Source organism: Carettochelys insculpta, chromosome 11, assembly GCF_033958435.1.
Source record: "Carettochelys insculpta isolate YL-2023 chromosome 11, ASM3395843v1, whole genome shotgun sequence".
NCBI classification, from domain to species: domain Eukaryota; kingdom Metazoa; phylum Chordata; order Testudines; family Carettochelyidae; genus Carettochelys; species Carettochelys insculpta.
The window spans coordinates 17,694,420-17,712,879 of record NC_134147.1 but is presented as its reverse complement, the minus strand read 5'-3'; the positions used below and the strand labels follow the sequence as shown (position 1 = coordinate 17,712,879).

At 52.6% G+C, this 18,460-nt stretch overlaps 1 protein-coding gene across 2 annotated transcripts; it reads right to left on the bottom strand.

Moving 5' to 3' along the window:
* Positions 1–269: 269 nt before the first annotated feature.
* Positions 270–18,441, bottom strand: FRMD8 (FERM domain containing 8). 2 transcript variants are annotated; one of them, XM_075005352.1, is made up of 11 exons: positions 18,363–18,441; positions 17,520–17,604; positions 16,160–16,327; positions 13,567–13,668; positions 13,055–13,113; positions 10,649–10,815; positions 8,442–8,660; positions 7,973–8,096; positions 7,364–7,510; positions 6,836–7,031; positions 270–6,361 (listed from the first exon to the last, which is right to left on the bottom strand). In XM_075005352.1, the coding sequence occupies exons 2-11, from the start codon at positions 17,602–17,604 to the stop codon at positions 6,240–6,242; spliced, it is 1,389 nt and encodes a 462-aa protein (XP_074861453.1). In that variant the 5' UTR covers positions 18,363–18,441; the 3' UTR covers positions 270–6,239. The 2 variants fall into 2 exon arrangements, with proteins under 2 accessions (XP_074861453.1, XP_074861452.1); XM_075005351.1 differs by lacking the exon at positions 18,363–18,441 and having other exon boundaries at positions 17,520–18,342.
* Between the last annotated feature and the right edge of the window lie 19 nt (positions 18,442–18,460).

The following is an 18,460-nucleotide window of genomic DNA, read 5'->3' as shown; positions in this document are numbered from 1 at the left end:
CCCATGTGTGACTTTGGCTGAGTCACTTATAATCTGTGCCTTGGTCTCCCCATTTCTTAAATGCGATTAACAGCACTGCCCTGCCTCCCGGAGGTGATGTGAAGATGAGTACATTACAGACAGACGCGCTCAGATGCTGTGGGAATGGGAGTCGGAAGGGTACCTAATACAGAAGTGATTTCATACTGAGCATAGACAACCTTTGCCCATCCTAACACTTGGCTTCTTAGAACCTTTTATAAGCAGATCACAGATTTGCCACTTCAGACTCACTGAAAACATTCTCTTTATTGTAAGAGTGATCTTTAGCATATAAAAGAAAAATATTAGTATGTACACAAACAGTTTTGTAAAAATGAAATAAACAGAAATTAGTAAAAAGGGAAGGCCATTTCTGTGTTGCATATCATTGATAAGTATAAAATATTTCCTGTTCAGGGGAATACAAACACATGCATGCTCCCATCACACAGGAGAATCCACACTTCCAGACATGAGACAATGAGCACAAGACAGTATGATACAGCTCAGACAGGTGTGTGTAACGGTCATTGGCTTGATTCTCCATTACAAACTTGGGTCTCTTGGACGGCAGAATCCAGCCTGGAAAGCACAATTCCTCCAGGTAACATTAGAATGATTTGCTTACTGGCTATCAAAGAGAATTCACTTCAGTCCATTTCCTTCCATAGCACTGCATTTAAAGGCACAAATTACCAAGTGCTGGGGATACATTTACCTTGGACCCAGCTGTACACATTTTATCCCAAAAGGCATTGTGGTGCAGATCACCATAACATGTAATCTTGCTAAGAAAGAAAAAAAAATTCACTCAACAGACTTCTAGAATTAAACAGAGAAGAAGGCTGGAATGAAAGGAATGCATGCACAGAACCCAAAATTCACTTTATACAAAACAAAGGACAAGGTTTACAAAACTGGTGAACAGATTTTTTTTTTTGAATTTTTAAATGGAAAACAAATACAAACAGCAGTTTTCTTTGGATTTAAATAGTATCTGGAGACACAAATACAATAGGCCAAGAGGAGAAAGTGAACTAATGCTCAGGAGGGAAACTGACCAGTTCAATTTCATGATAAATGAAGAAGTTGGCCTCTCAGAATCAATGGAGACAAACATTGTTCCAAATTCTCTGTGTGGCAGCTAGTTAGTGTGGTAGATTTTTCAAAATCTATGTTAACAATATGGAGATTTTCATTGATAGTGAGCCAGAATATCAGCAGGTCTAAAACAAGACAGTGACTCCACATGCTGTAAACAGCATGGTCTGGGCAAGTGTGTACTTACAAAACTGTCTTGGAGCTGAAGTTAAATATAGTGGCGGAGGAAAGGAGGGGGTGGGACACACCACGTGATCATTTCTAAAATATTATGGGGCATTATTTACCTCTGTGAAACCAATACAGTCGCCCTTTGCTTTCCAAAATGACAGAAAGTGGATCCAGATGTTACTGAAGTGCAGTTAAAAAACTTCCCTCCTTCATTTTAGCCAAACTTCAAACCAACAGCAAAGTTTCTTTTTTTTTTTTTTTTTAAAAAAAAAAAACCTTACAAACTGAGAACATTGCAGCAATTCTGCTAATGCAGGAAAACCTCAGTGTGAAACTGACTTGTAACCAAGTGTCCTTAGGAGGAAAAATATAAACGAGGTATTTTGAGAATATTCTGCCCAATTTTAATCATTAAGGGGGGAAGTTTTGAAGTATAATCTGAGTGTTTAGGAGCAAAACTATCAGACATGTCAGAGATCTGTGCTCCTAAATCCCTCAAAGACTTTCTAAAAGTTTTCCCATAATTTGCAACAAGAAATGTGGGGTCATTTTTAGAATGCTATGACATTTACCCTAATAAGAGGAGGATTCTAGTTATGCAAGAGCTAGCTGTTGCAATATGGCTAAGAGGAAAAATATTTCCTCCTCCTCTCCAGCTGCTAACCACAAGCTGAACGTGAAATGCATAATCAAGGTCATCCACTCCCATGGCGGTGCCCCACAACATACACTGACCAAAGCACAATCTAAGCCTGAATTCAATCACAGAAGTGAACTGGAACCTTCCATCCGCCTCAGGTAGCTATTCTACTCTAATGCAGCGCACCTGCAAGGATCTGGTGGTATTTCACACCCACTCGGCGCAGCAGTGAACCATGCAGAAGATGCAAAACTCGGCACTTTGCACCTGTCTGCTTTGAAGGCTTTTGCCAGAAGAGAATGCTTCAAGGTGTCCACCACTGACATAATGGCCCAGAGCATTCAGGGTTCAGCCGCCGGGTGTCTCGGGTTTAACATCAATGAACCTCAGCCAAGAGTCTTCCACAGTGATTAAGGATTTGGGGCACTTCAACTTTTGTCTGCACTTTGGGAATTGCTGAGCACCTGCCTGTTGAAAACCCACTCCCCTTGGAGGAGGCTCAGGCTGGGCTCCTGCCTCAGAACCACTCGCGAAACCCAGTGCCCTCATGTTTAGCTGATCTGTGGCTCATTCACCGCTACAGCAGCTCTTTCATGTCTTTCACACCCCCAGCTCCCTCCTGCATTTGCTACCGAGACCTCAGACACTGACAGGGAAATGCTATCCCTGGGCGCTCCACTTTAAATCAACAATAATCCACTTCCGTCCCCCAAACCCTTGTGCCATGGGCTTGAAGAACAAGACAGAGCCCAGCCTTCACATCTGGGCCAGCAGAGTTCTCCTGCCCACAAAGAATGTGATCACCACCTTTAATCAAGGGACTTTTACCCTGATGAAGCTGACAGGGTAAAAGGCTCTGCAGCACAGTGAGAAACTGGTAAGCACTGCAGGGTGGGTTCTAAACCTCCCTCCCCCACCCCGATTTGAGCCAGGATCACGTCCTGTATTGTTTTGCAGAGTTTTTCATTTTAACTCTCATCGCTCCCTCCCCATGCTCCATTCAATACTGGGAGCTTGAGTCACTGCTCTCCTGCTCCCTTTTGTCGTGGTTCCCCCTAGTGCAGAGTGCACACGAGACAGTAACGGGGTCGGAACAGCGTTAGAGAAAAGCAGACCCCATCACAAATGTGGCCTGGAAGGAGAACCGACAGTACGTTGCCCTGCGACAATGGCTGGAGTGAGAGCACTGGCTGACAGAGCGAGAAATCAGACCAGGATGGAGATGAACCTAAGGCTGGAGTGAAAGCACTCATTCTGTCCCTATAGACACACCCGTCCCACTGAGTGAGATGAGGAGGGCAGAGCCCAACTTTTGGATCCAAGCCCTAGCTGAAGAACCCCCAGTACCATTCGAAAACCTTGCACCAGGACAGAGACACCACGCCCCAGAAATACACTCGTCACGGGACCGCACAGGCTACAAAGCCAGAGGAAAGTTGGTCAAGCTTTTGCTTGGGCCTATCTATCCTCCTGGTGCTTCCATCGTGCACTATGTCAAAGTCGCTGCACCAGTGTTTCCACCAACACCAATCCCAGTGTTACAGCTCTTCCAAGAGGCAGGCTGGCCCTGGCAAGAGCCAATGCTTTGCATGCCATTTGTGTGCAAAGGCAGCCGGCCTGCTTCTACTAAGTGCTCTAGCTTTTCCAGCTCAGCCTAAAAATAACCTGTTCCTATTTTTTACCCTGTCCCCAAGCCCTGAATCTCCCTCCACCCATTTGCTGTCAAACAAGTTCTCAAACCAGCCGAGCTGCATGGTAACACAGAAACAAACTCTGTATTTCTACCTTCCAATCAGTGAACAAACTGCCCTGGAGAAAAGCCTGCACATACCTCCCACTCCAGCTGGAAAGCCCCAAGGAAATAGGAGCTGAGCACCTCAACCCCTTCGGCACCAACCATTTCTCTCCCTGTGCAGTCTGATTGCTGGTCACTTTGGATGCCAGACCGGCACTGATGAGTGCTCAGCGCAAACAGATGGGGATTAGGAATTTTCCCCAAAGTAGTGCAATGAAATTCAACACAAGCTGGGTGCTTGAAACTTTCTGGAGCTCAAAAAAACTCAGCTCAGCTCAACACACCCTGGGCTCAGCTGCAAACCCCGGTGGAAGAAGGCAAAGCCGTTCTGGCATCAGTGCGGCTAACATGGGTTAAGCAGTTTAGCCCTATAGCATCTGGCTCTTTATCCTGCCAAGGCAGCGCAGGGGAACTAACTACCCTCCAGGGTCAAACCAGAAGCAGTAATGTCGGATTCCAGAGTGGGATGTGGCGAGACGGCGACAAACGATCACGGTACCTTCCCAAAAAACCCTCCCTGCTGTAGGAGCGAGATTTCTAAGCTGACTTGCATGATGGAGACAGGGGAACTCAGGTGCACCTGCTGCATTTGTACAGCTGAGGTGTGTGGCTGGCAGATCTGTACGGCTTAAGATTCTCAATGTCCCTCTGTGTGATGGTCTCCTGCCCCCGGATTTCCCTAACACCCTGTCAGCCTCCAAGGATTTGTCTAGAGAGGGAAATGGACCTCTCTACTTCCACAGTCTTAGCTTGCTTCTCCCGTCCCATGTGGGAAGCAAGGCTAAGGCTTCCAATCAGCACCCAATTAACAATGAAATGGAACAGGAATCCAGAGACTAAGTCTCCTCTGTGCCTTTAAATATCCCACCGGGACAGGTTTATCCCACATTGAGAGGATGCCTCCACACACCCTAGATTGCACAATGCAAATTTAAAAGGGGGTAACAAACAAGTCATTTAATAAGCATTGCCTAGATCTCTTCCCCATTAGGGAAATAAAGTGCCCCCGGGAAAGTGTGCAGTGCTGGGGTTTTAAGGCAAAGATTTTCAAACGGACCAAAGGATTTAGATGCACAACCCTCGTTAAACCCTTTGGCTTAAATCCGAACCGCAGATAGTCTGTTCTGAACAATTCCCGCCTACCTGTACTGGATGAGTAAGTCAAAGCAGTTTGGCATATGTCACTACACCCAATTTGAAACAGACCCACCATCAGCCTCCCAAAAGCAAGGAACTTGGTCCTTCCAGCAGCTCTACATCCAGTGAGGAAACCTGCTGCAGTCCGCTACTGACCCCTTGTATGAATACCCCAGCATGTTTTCTCCACAGCTGAGTTGAGATTCACGTGGGGAATCACCCATTTCCTGCACCACCAACTCGCCTGTCCAGTCCCATCAATAGGAAGGGTGTTACGTACAATCAAACGTCCTAGTTCCTCTCCAGAACGCAGCCAAACACACGATGCAGGAATTCAATGCAGCAGATGCCAGGATGGGATATTTAGGGCTGATGAGACATCCTGTGTCAACGGCCCCAGACAGAGGCTTGTTTCTTAGTGAAGTATTGGCAGCAAAGCAATCTTCGTCCCCTTGCTTCATGGTACACCTCATGCCACTTCTGACTTAACTGCGTACCAGAGGCGAGACCAGCTTTGAAATCAGACTCACATGCCCTATCCAGATGAAACACAGAAGGTCTTAAAGCTGCTACACAATCAGTTCCCCCCAAAAGGCAGGCAGGGTTATGTTGGAAGAACTACCCCTCTCCCCGCATCCTATTCCTGCACGGGTTTGAAAATGGAACAACCTGCGGAGGGACACAGCCAAGACATATTCCTGGTCTATCCAATGCAGAATGAACCACTGCCTTGCAGCCATTTCTGCCCTGCGTGGGAGATCATACCAATGCCTCCCCTGGAGGATGATTCAAAGCCTGGAGCGTTTCCCGCTAAGGGCTAGTGAATTACTCTGGGACCCTGAGGTTCTAAACTGATGGGTGCATCCGACCCTGCACGCCACGAAGCCTGAGCCAACGGGACACTTCCCCCGAGTGAAGAGGCTCTGAGCTCCAGCACAGAAACAACGTAGCGCACGTTGTCCACTAGGGTGGCTCTAGTAGGCCTACGAGCCTGGAAGGGTTGGGCCAGGTGATCTCAGAGCAACGCCAGCTCACCGAAGCGTCGTGGCTGCTCTTCCCGTGACTTAGCTCGGTGCCACCTGCAACCACACCAGGAGGGGGTGTCGGTGCACAGCTGCAGAGAACGCTCAAAGCAACAGAACCAGAGGAACTTGGGCACCTGAGGGCCCCGGATGGAATGGCGGCAGAAGAGGGACGAGACGGGTGGGCAGTGACTTTAGATGCAGCAGGCTGGGATCCCATTGGTATAAATTAACACAGAATAACTTAGGGAGGCACACATCTTAGCTCAGAGGAGCGCCAGCAGGCTGGGCACAGGGCATGCCCCTGCATGGATCGGTCCACTGCTCCCCATGCTCCGGCAAAAGGCAGCACTCAGCCCTGCTCCAAACTCTCTGCTGCAGCCTGCACGGCTGAGTAGGAGGTAGGGCCGTGAGAGAACTGGCGGGTGAAGAAGGAGGCCGTCCGTTTGGGTTTCACACGCTTGATCTCTTTGCCTGGAGCCCAGAGAGTAGGGGATGGGGGAGAGAGAGACAAGAACAAGTCAGCCCTGGATTCGCTCACTGAACCCCACAGGGCCACAGCTGGCTAGTGGGAGCCGGAAAGGGCTCACAAAATGACTTTCCCCCCAACACAGCTCCTGAGACTCCCAGCGGAGGGGAAGATCAGACTCCTGGGTTCTAGCCTCCAGTCTGGGAAAGGCGGGGGAGTGGGGGCTGAGAGCCAGGACTTCTGGGCTCTCCCTGGCTCTGGGAGTAGATTGGGGGATAGAAGTCTCGATTCCTGAAATCCCTCCCTGGCTCTACTACTGACTTAACCGCCAGTAATGCTGGGACGATAATGGAGCCAAGACACCACTGGGAATGACTCTAGCACAAGAGATGCTGGAGGCTCTGGAAGACTGGGAGAGAGCAGGGCAGGCTCAGGGGTGGCTCCAGCATCCCAGGATGAACCCCCTGCTCCCCCCTTACCGTCCTCAATGTAGTCGATGGTAGCGAGGTGTTGGATGCGGCTGCAGACCACGCTGTTCTGCCGGCGCAGCTTGGGGCGCAGCTTGCTGACCTGCAGCGGCGGGGGGCTCTGGGAGGCACTGTTGTCCGGCGCCGATGCCTCAGCTGCTGAGTTCAGCTCAATGCAGTACTCGATAAGGCCACTCATCAACTCTGCCTGCAAAGAAGCAGCAGGGGTCATGGGTCCGCTAGGCCCTTCCCTACTAGGGCAGAGCAGACTGACTGGCTCAGGTGGCCACTCCAGCCCGGTGGAGGTGGGAATTGGCTGACTCAGGGAATGCAACCTCCTAATCCAGTCCCAGGCAGAGCCTGTTCCCAGGCTGACTGCTGCTGGCCTGTGAAACGCATCGGGATTCCAGCAAAGGCAGATGGCTAGAACTGTGATGGGAGCATTGATTATACCCCCTGCACCTCGCTGGCCGCCTCTGTAGGGAGACCAGATGTTGGATGAGGCCCGGAGACTGGAAACTGTCTGGAGAACCCAGTCACCTGCTTGGAGTAAATCTTCAGCAGCTTGTTGACCTGGGTCCCTTCGTTCTCCCCATCGAACTCCAGCCAGAGGATGTGCTCCTCCTCCTCGTCGGGGTACGTGTGGTCCCACGAGAGCTCCTGGAACCGCAGGCCCAGCAAGACATGCTGCCGTAGAAAGAAGAGTGGCCCATGGCACCTCTCTCGGCTGGGCAGTGCCAGCTACAAGCCAGACCCAGAGTAGGGGAGCTGGCTCTAGGGGGCACAGAACGGAACAGTGGGTCTCTCCCATGTTGGGGCACTGGCTGAGATCCAAGCCCACAGCAGGTCGACTGGCTGGCTCAGGGGGGCTGGGGACACAGGATCTTGCTGGCTCAGAGGCTGGGGGACTGGCCGGCTCAGATGCGGTGGTGACAATCACTACGAAAAACCCTTGGATAGTATTAGGAGGTGCTAGGAAGTGCAGGGAGCAGCCCTGGGGGCCGTGGGCAGCACTAGGAGGCACTGGAGGAACGCAGGGGATACAGAAGCGGTCCCCACCCACGTCCCACAACAGAGCAGTGTCCGTTCTCAAGCACAGCGTTCAGGCACCCGCAGCCACTGGAGTCCCGCCCCTCACCCCAGCGTTACCTTCTCCTTGCTGTCAATGACATACACGCCCTCTAGGCTGATGGCAACTGACACGGCCTTGCGCCCTCCCCGGTGCAGGAAGCCCTGGGCTGGCTTGTCAATCTCCCCGTAGAAGAAAGCACAGCTGGAGAGCAAGACATACATATTGCACCAGGGCAGGGAGGCCTCGCACGAGGAAGTGCTCAGCTTGCACAAGCACTCACTAACAAAACTGGGAAAGCTTAGGGGTTTAGCCCCCGGACACCACATTCCTCCCGCAACGTCCCTTGAACCACAGGAAACAAAGACACAGAGGCTATCGTGAAATCGTGTCACCACACTACGGCCAGGGTGTCTGCACAACAAGGCCCCTGCCTGAGGAGCCTGGGCAGATGGCAAACGGGGGTGACGGAGGAACAAATGGGACTTCTGGACTGGGACTGCCAAACCACACTCCCCTCTCCGACAGGTGCCGGCTGCACAGACTCACCCATAGTACGGGAGCTGGTGGCAGCGCTGCAGATAGGCCCGGTAGTGCTGGCGCAGGGCCTCAGGCTCCTCACAGGCTGCCTCCTCCTGCACGGCTTGGAAGGCTTGGAGCAGCCCCTGCTCATAGGCTGGCTGCTTGGCTCCCCGCTTCCGCAGCACCGTCAGCAGCCCGTGCCCTCGCCGGCACAGGTGCGCAGGCAGGAAGGCCTCCAGCTTCTCCCTGCAAGGGCAGCACAGCTCTCAGAACGGGGGGACGGGGGAAGAGGCAGCTACGCAGCTCCATCATGGCCCCTGGGCTAGTATAGCAACCTCCCCGTCAGCCTCCATCCCACTCTTCCAGGCCCCTTCCACTCCAGTTCCCCTCTGAGATAATAACTCATGCGAGTGCCATAGGTCTGGTGGTGAGAGTAGGTGGCGGCCCTGCACTCTGCCAGGCCGACAGAGCACGCATGTTATACAGCTGTGACCAGTCTCCCCAGGAGAGGTGGGTGTTGCATAGCTACCAGCACCACTCCACTGAATAGTGCCACTGTTCCGGAGCAAGTCCAGCTAAGCTGCCCCACAGGCCGAGCACAGCTGGGTGAGACAATGAGCCATTATCTGGGCTCAGGAGCCCAGCCAATCCTGGATTCTTTGGGAGTGAGTGCTGCGTATAATCAGCAGACCCCTCTACTAGCCATCCAGCCGCACCCAGGCTGCAGGGAGTGGGGGAAACCTGCCGCATCTTCTTCCACCAGCATCACTCCACGCATGGGAAAGCGCATTCACCAGAGGGACTGACAGCCAGTGCTCCACGGTTCTAAGCCCAGGTCCAGGGCAGCTGCCCAGGAGAGATTCAGGTGCTGCCCAGCTGATCAGCAGAGCGCCCACAGCCGGCAGCGTGGGTTTCTACTGATGGTGCACACCCACACATATACCTCGGTGCACACAACAAAATTTATTCTGTCCACAGATGGAAAAAATTAGCGGGAACCCTGGCGCCGAATCTCAGCCATCACACATGGCTGCCAAGAAAACCGTCCCTGCATCACTGGAGCACAACTCCCCGCTCACAGCGTCTGCCAACAGAATGACCGAGGGAAGGGCTGGGAGGCATGTCCCAAGTGCAAGCAACAGTCAGGCCTGCCTGAGTCTGGAGCGAGCCTGAACCCACTGCCTTGGAGAGGGTGGGAAAACTGCCCCCAGGGTAACTGACACACCCGAGTCTCCAGCAAGCTTCTAAGAGGTCTGCACCCCCTGACACACACTAATCTCACTGGTGGTCAAGTCTCGGGCGACTAGTGGTCATTTTAGCAGATGGAAAGGGACAAGAGGTGGGGAGCAACTCCTGTAGGGAAAGCAGAGAGAGGAAACAAGGCAAGAAAGGCAAAGGAAGGTGGGAGAATGAAGAACAGAAGGGGGAAAGTAGAAGTCAGCCTAGAACTTTGCTCCTGGACTGACTGCAGTAACAGAAGTGCAGCTGGCAAGTTTGCAAAGCTTTCACGCTCAGCTCAGCGGCATTTCTCTAGAGAGACATAAGAAGGGTTTTTGACGGCTGCTGCTGCTCATTACCAGAACTTCAGGAAGTTTTCCATGCAGCGGTGGCTCTGATTTGGGGGACCAACAGAAAAGCACAAGGGGACTCATGAAGCCTCTGCCATCTGCACCATCTAGTCGGTTTCAAGCAGCTATGCACAGAGAGCTGAGGGCACTATGAACACCTCCAGCATAACACCACCCCTGCTGCTCTCTGCTCAGGAGTAACTTGTTGACTCCCTGACTGAGCCCAGACAGAAAAGAACAAGGGGAGCATGTACACAACTCAGGACACAGGGAAGGAATGGGGGAGTCGGGGATGTGTGCCACACAGAACCCCTGGCATAGAGGAGTTTGGTGGTGGTGGGGTGGGGTGGGGGGTGGGGTTGCAAGGAGTCCGAGGTCAGGTCTGGGCAGGGGACACTTGGGGAGCTGTGGAGGAATGGACAGGACCCCAGCACGTGGAGTGTGCTTGGCCTATGCAAGCTACCTCGTGTACAGCCCCCTCGTAACTGCATAAAGCCTGTTCCCAGGCCAGACCCACACCAATGGGAGACGTATTGGACACCAAAGGGGAACTACACTGCCCTGAGTTTATACAGTGAAAAGGCTGATGTCCTCCAGGTGACCAACTCCCCTGTACTCTAGGCTACACCCCTCCTTCCCCTGCAGTGCTCCCCACTGCCCTCTTACTTCAAGGCACAGGGCGTGTGCTGGTCCTGGTCGTAGGGACCCAGCTGCAACCTGCAGACCAGCGCTCCCAGCTGCTCACAGTCTTCAGGGTCGCACGGGTAGCGTCCCTCCAGGATGTTGAACTTGGCCTCTTCATAGAGCAGCCGCAGGACAGCCTCATGTTCGAGCTGCAGGCCAAAGGATAGGATCAAAGAGAAGGCCAGACACTGGCTCCAGTTCCACCTCTGGTGCAAGCTGGGCTGCCTGGGGGGCCATTTTTAAGGCCAAAAGGGCTCAGTCCATCATCTAGTCGGGTCTCCCGTCTGACATAGGGTATTACCTTTCCCCCAGCTACCTCTGTACTGAGCCAAACCCCATTCCTCACATACAGTCTTGGGGTGACTACTTCAAAAAGATGGAGAATCCACCATGCTCCCTGCAAGTTTGTTCCAGTGGTTAATCATTTGCTCTGATAAAACCTTATTTCTAGTTGGAACAGGTCAGGCCGGTTCTTCTTCTGCTGCCTTTCTCTGCTAGGCTAAGGGCCCCGCAGTGCAGCTGTCTGGGAAACAATTCCATTGCATGAAAAAAAAAAAAAAAAAAAAATCTCAGGTTTGGTTTCGTTCCAATGGAAGAACAAAAACAACATCTTTCCAAATATCTCCTGGAGACAACCCCCCAGCTCTACGCCCATAGGATAGAAACGCTCGCCCAGGGCCACATTTGAGGCCATTGCCCTAACCATTGCACTGCTGGTCTGCGTTTCTGTGGCCCTTCCGGATTTGGAGATTTTCCTGCTACATGCATCAAAATGCATTCCTGAAAAGTACACAAGCTGGCATTTTGCTGGAGCTGTCCTGGCTGGTTCCATCCTTTTGGCACGTGCCATTTTGTCCCCAAGCCATTTTGTCCTCCACACTAACACACCCCTTCTTAAAACAGCAGTCATGTAGCACTTTAAAGACTAACAAAATAATGTATTAGGTGATGAGCTTTCGTGGGACAGGCCCACTTCTTCGGATCTATTGCATTTCCAAACTGCAATAAAATGGACAACTGTTAACATCCCTAGCCCCTCTCCTTCAGTTCCACTTAGCTGATTTGTCAGTTTTTATTGAGAATTTTTTGGACCTCTGGGCTATATAACTGAGTCTGGACTGGAAATGCTACAGATCTGAAAAAGTGGGTCTGTCCCATGGAAGCTCATTCCCTAATACATTATTTTGTTAGTCTTTAAAGTGCTACCCGACTGCTGTTTTGTGTTATTAGACTACTGACTAACACGGCGACCTCTCTGATAGCATTCAACATCCCTTCTCAATCTGCTTTGCAAAAAAACGAACAGACCACGCTGCTTCGGTCTCTTGCTGAATGGCACCGGGAACAGCGTTCAATTAAACTCATTTTAGAACATCTGCCGAGGAGCTGGCACCAGCTGTACCTCAAACCTCTGGATAATCAATGTTCCTTCCCCCAGGCAGATGAGGACTAAGGAATCAGAGCAGGAGGCAAAGAGACTGAGCTGGCAGTTCACCACAAAGCTGGGAACAGCAGATTGGTCATGGTGAGATTTTACAAAAGCCTAATGCGGCAGAGCAGATGTTTTTATACAGCAATGCTCTTAGTTATGGCCTGACACAGGACTTGCAGGCGCAGCCAGGAAGCCATCTCCCCTCCCGTGCCTCAGTTTCCCTCTCTGCATAACAGCAAGAACAATCGTCCATCTTGCTAGACCAACGGTGAGCAACCAAAAACAGGGAGTGGGCCACATGAGTGGCCCTCCCTCACCTCAGTGGGCTGCTGCAACCCATAGCCTCGGAGTGCTCCATTGGGGGCCCCCTCCCCCACAAGCATCTTGCACCTCTGGGCACCAGAGCCCCACGTTTCCTCCACCACCTTCTCAGCTTTCAGAGCACCGCAAATCAATCGAGTCACGCTCCGCCCCCAGGACGTCCCCTCCCAGAACTAGAACTTTGCAGCTCAGCAGTTCCAGCTCTGGGATGGAAGGGGAGTGGGGGGGCGCCACATGTATGAGTCAGTTGATTTGCAGTGCTCAGAAAATGCTGGCGGGGGAGGAGGAGGAAGTGCATGGCTCCAGTGCCCTGGTGCATGAGAGGCAGATGGGGAGAGGGACAGACCCGAGCTCCATGGGCTCAAGGGTGCAGGGACTGTCTCTCACTTCAGCCAGGGGATGGCTGGTGACCTGACCTGCCAGGGAGAGGACGCCCATACAGAGCTACAGCAACAGAAATTGTGAATGACCCAGCTGTCATCTCCTGAGGACCCCATCTCTTGTGGGCTTGAAATGGGTTTAGGCTCTTCACCTCCTGGATAGTCGGAGGCTAAACAATAGCAAGTTAATCAATATGCAAAAGGCCTCGCCACATGGTCACAGAGGTGAGTGACATCAGGAGTCCATGCGCTCACCTGCAGCTCCCTTCTTTTCGGGAAGAACACGTTCCTTCTGAACTGCAGGGAGGGCTCATCTGGGAGATGAAAGAGACCCCAGTAAAGATATGTACATGGTCCGAAAGAGTCCGCTTTACCACTGCCTCCTGGAAACTGCCTGGGGAGCCCGCCAGGCTGGAGAAACAGGTCAGAGTTGGACGAGAACTCCAGAATCCTAGCTACCAAACCCACTAGATTCCCCTCCCCTGACTGGGGACAGAAGCCCACAGTCCTGACACCCAATCCTCCCCCTGCACTAACACACCAGACCCGACTCCCTTCCCCCTCCAGCTGGGACTATCACTCCTGACTCTCAGTCCCTAAGGCCCTCACCCACTAGACCACATCCCCCAGGAGTCCTGGTTCTTTTCACGCCCCCCCTCCACCAACTAAGCCAGATGGTATGAACTTAGTAATAGGAGTAGGGCATTCCAAGGGCGGGTGGGGGCGCCAGCAGGCCCGGAAGGAGTGAGGAAGCTTTGTAGACGTACCCTGCATGATCTCATCCTCTGGGCAATCAGTGAAACGGAAGAGCAGCTCCTGCCACTGCCGGCACACCTTGTATGGCTGGTGCTTCGGCTTCAGCTGAACCTCTGAGAGACAGAGAGGGAGAGAGTCTGGAACAAAGCATCAACTCTACAGCCCAGGAGCCAGTCAAACGTCCGGGGAGCCCAGCTACAGCCCAGAGTTGGTACTAGTACTGCTGTGGGACCCAGGAGTCCTGGCTGACAGCTGCCCCCATTGCTCTAACCCACTAAACCTCACTCTCCTCTCAGCCCTCCGGATAGACCCATATTGCTACTAGCACTAGCACCCCACAACAGAGCCCCAATCTTGGCCGAGACCTCCATCAACTACCATAACGCTACTAATAAATGCCCACCTTGTAAAGGGGCCCAGATGTCACTCAGGTCCTCTAGGCCAGGGGTTCTCAAACTGGGGGTGGGGCCCCCTCAGGAGGAGTTCATGGGGTTATAACATGGAGGAGCTGTCAACTGCAACCCCAAGCCCTGCTTTGCCTCTAGCAATTATAATGGTATTAAACATATAAAAATGTGTTTTGAATTTAAAAAGGGGAGTTGCATTCAGCGGCTTCCTATAGGAAAGGGCCCCCAGTACAGAAGTTAGAGAAACATGGCTCTAGGCACTACCGTAATAGAAAGACCAGCCTTCCTAAACCACTGAGGAGCAATCGCTGCCAGGGCAGGGGGACAGTCAGAAGGTGGGGTGACATGGGGAAACTCCACCCCTCCCTTTGTGAATGTTCCCTCAGTCACCACAGACCCAGGGAGGGGGTAAAGGTTGTGCTTCTGAGCACTGGGGTCTCATGCAGGAGCTGCACAGGCCAGTCACACAGCAGCTGGGGTGCCCCGGGGGAGAGGGTGCTGCTAACCGAGGGCAATGGAGGCCTAGGTGGTGATGGAAGGGCAGACAGACACCCGCCAAAACACACTGAATGAAGCACATTCCCACTTCCTGAAGTGCTGCAGCCAGGCATCCAGACAGAGACTGAGCCCTAATGATGCACACAAGATCCTCTACCAAAAGACACCCTGGCTCCCAGGCACTGGGCTCTACCCACTAGAGCCCACTCCCTTGCACGAGCAGGAGACAGAATCCAAGAGGCCAGACTCCTGGTCTCCCTTAACACAGAGGACATCAAACCCAGCAATACCGCTGCATTGGGCAGGAAGCCTGAGTCGCTACATTTCGAAGACGGTTGGACGGTGCTGGGACTCCTGTTAGTGGGAGAGGGCCAGTGAAAACCAGTAGCCTGTGGAGAGGCTGGTGGGAGGAGCAAGGAGCACCTGACAGACTACAGCAGGGCTGGGCTAGGGAAAGGAAGCTAGTGGGAGATAAGGGACCAGATATAAGCCAGGAGACCCCGTCGGCAACTAAGCGAGTGGGAGCCGTGCCATAAAATGATTCATTTTGCCTGGATGCTCTGTGGAAGTTTCCATTCTGCTCCTGACGTGCACCCAGCTGGAAAGACTCCTGATCTACAGCCCCAGATGGAGCCGCTGCCAGCCACTCAACCCTTCCTGCAAACACCGTTCATGCTGAGTGCTCATGCCCCCAGGACACAGCAGATAAAAGGGCTTTTCACAGGTCTCCTGATTGCCCTTAAAGCAAATGGCTGTCCAGTCAGTGTGCAAGAGAAGGAATGTTATTGGTGTTCACCCCTGTGTAAATCAAGCAGCATCATACGCTCAGGGAGGAACCCCTGTATTAACAGCCCCTGCCCCCTACTCTAGGGGCAGCTGTACCTCCGGACCAACAGTGGGATCCCTGTATAAAGAGCGTGCTGCATTCCAAAAGCACTTTAGTACAAATGCTTTGCTCACTGTTGAAATGCCGTCACCTCTGGGGTGGTGGTTGTACTCGGCACTGAGATGCAGCTGCCTCTGAGGCAAGGTGCTTAGGCAGCTTAAAATAGAAGACATTTCAGAAGGAACACAGGTGGATGGATGCAGGAAGTTTCCTCGTCCTTTATTTATTTTAGCATACAATGGCTTAGTCACACAACACATTTCCAACCTACATGAAATCCAGCAGCAGCCATTTGCTGCATACAAAATAGTATGAAATGAGAAGCAGATAAATGCTTCAGTGTCAGCAGAAAGACAGGGCAGGCTAATAGTTTCAAGCACAGGACCAGGAGTCAGGACTCCTGGGTTCTGTGCCCAGCATGCTGAGAAGGAAGCAAGGTCTAGCAGTTAGGAGACTGGGCTGAGAGGCAGAACCCCTGGGTTCTATCCCTTGTAACAGGAAGGGCTGTGGCTTAGCTGTTAGAGCTGGGAACCAGATTACTGTGTTCCATCCCCCATGCAGGAAGGGAGGGGATGACTTAATGGTTAGAGAAGAGGGGACAGGATATCAGGATTCCATTGCCAGCTCCACCAATGACTCTAAAAAAGATCTCAGCCCAATCCTTTCCGCTCTCTGTGCGTACGTTCCCCCAGTCTTCTCCGTAACAGGAGGGTGAGGTGTGGATAATGTAACAATAGAGTAGGCTGTGCACAGGTACCAGGCGACAGGACAGTGTTTAGCATAGAGACTGTGACAATGAACTAAGCACCTTACCAAGCAGGGGAGAGATGAGCCACAGGGAAAAGACATCCATGGCACACTCAGGAAGCTGCAGTGCGTCCCGGATGATGCGATGTAGCTCATGAGCAGTGACAGACATCAAATTGTCCACACTCAGCTGCACCGCGGTGTCATCGACCAGATATACCAGCACATCCAGCGCTACGAGGAAACCAGAAGGCAATGACTCGAACTCTCCGCGAGAACAGTTTTCCTGTTTCACGAAAGTTTCTGAGGTACCAAAAAATATTTTCCTTCCCAAACTAATCTAACGTCAAAAACACCAACATTTTCATAAATCAAAAAGCGAAAAAAAATTTCAGGCCAGATCAGTTTCAATTCATTTCAATTTCAATCTTTTAAAATCTGTATTTGCTAAATTTCCACGCAGCAACCGTTTTGACTGTACCCCACACCTCAGAACTTTCTGGCCGAAAAAAAGATAACACAATCCATCACTTAACTGCAAGAATGTTGATTTTCCCAAAAAATTTAGAGCTGGGAGATTTGTGGAAATCAGAAGTTTCTGTTTTGGAAACTTTGAATCTTAGGGTGACAGTGCCTCAAAAACCTTCTGGCCTGTTGTAATCATGACACAACTGACTCAATGGAGGCCAAAGAGTTGGCTTCCATTGACCTCTACGCATTGCTCCATGGCATGTCTTACCTGTAACAACAGTTTTTTAACACAACATCTCAGTCGCTCCAAAATTTCCATTAATAAGCTAGGATAGGGGTGTGCAAAGTGGAGGGGGAGAGATGAAATTTCCTAAGGGGGATTTCGTAAGGGGGATGCAGCACAATCGGCTGCTGGATCTCAGATGTCTACATTTTTTATGAGCTGGATGCCCCCGTTTTATGTATATTCACATTTATACACCGATTAACAAAGTTTTTGCATTCTACAGACTTATTTTCTTACATGTGCCAAAAGGTTTTCCCTCCCCCCTGTAATGAACCTCACTGAAATTTCCTTGGTTTGGATTACAATAGACAGATTGGGAGTTGCAGGAACGAAAAGTGGAGCCCAGCATAAAAAGTTTCCTCGCCCCTGGTCGAGGAGGTATGGCATCCTAGGAGATGGGGTGGGGGGAGACCAGGGCACAGCATGCAAATGGAGAGACACAGGGAGCCCCCCGCCCCCCCCCCCGAGATCAGCCTATACAAACTATGAAGAATGGAACTATCTGGTAAATCCAGTCCCAGGTTGGGACAGAACGCAGAAAACTTGCCCCTCCACCCCGCCCCCCCACTAGAGCCCATTCCCATCCCAGAGGTGGGAAAAGAACCAATCCCTGCCCCCAAATCACCAGATCCCCTCTCCTTTCAAGAGACACCCGCAAACGTCACTTACATCGCGCGCTCGTGGAGGAGATACTGCTTCGGTGGGAGCGATCAGCCAAGCTGGGGGGCACAGCGGTGCCATCTGTGCCTTCCATCTGCAGAGAAAGAAACATTGGGGTGGAGGCCAGACCATGATGGGGTGTCCCTCAGAGACACCCCCAGACACAGCTTTTCTTTTGGGGGGAAAACAGCCCCGGGGGGGGGCGACACGTAGCTCCTGGGGCTTTCAGGAGAACGTGGTGGGATCCAAACCCTAAGGAACCTGGGGGGAAGAGGTTACTGGGCCAGAGCAGAGCCTCCAGCTATGACCCCACTAGTAGGGTATCGAGCAATGTTGGGGTACCCTTGGGTGGGTGAGATAACAAGCCCGAGGCCCTGTAGGAGGGAGGGGGTACAGCACCCCAGAGATGGCCCTCGTGGGAGAGCACCAAGGGCTGCAGGGTGGAGAACATGCGCCATGGGGTGCCGAGGGGGTGGGAGCCCGGGCAGGGGGGAGACCCCGGGATGCAGGATGTGGGGGGGCGAGGAGGCAGTGTCGGAACAGGGGTAGAGGACCTGGGGGGATTGTACCAGGTGGAGCGAGGGAGCGCCTGGGGCGGCCCCCAAGGGGTGTCCGCAGAGCTTTGGGGGGCTTGCAGCACCCCAGGTTGGGATCCCGCTAGATCCGGGAGGTGCCGGAGGACGTGGGGTGCGGGTCACGGGGCGCTTGCTCGGGGGGGAGGGGTGCAGGATCCCGGAGGAGGGGAGAGGGTCCCCTGGTGGGAAAGGGGGCGAGAGCCCCAGAGCGGGAGACCTGGGAAACCCCTGGGGAGGGAGCCCAGACACCTGCCAGGCCTCAGGGAACCCCGCTCACCTCCACGACCCCCCTCCCTCGCCGCCCGCCCGGATCTCTCCCGCTCCCTGCCGGGATTTGTGCAGTTGGAAGCGGCGCGGGCGGCGGGTCCCGGAAGC

Coding starts and splice junctions, on each gene's coding strand:
- FRMD8 (XM_075005351.1), bottom strand. CDS start 17,622: ATGTTTCTTTCTCTGCAGATGGAAGGCACAGATGGCACCGCTGTGCCC. Junction 13,669..16,159: donor GCTCATCTCTCCCCTGCTTG/GTAAGGTGCTTA, acceptor TCTGTCTCTCAG/AGGTTCAGCTGAAGCCGAAG. Junction 13,114..13,566: donor AGAGGATGAGATCATGCAGG/GTACGTCTACAA, acceptor TTCATCTCCCAG/ATGAGCCCTCCCTGCAGTTC.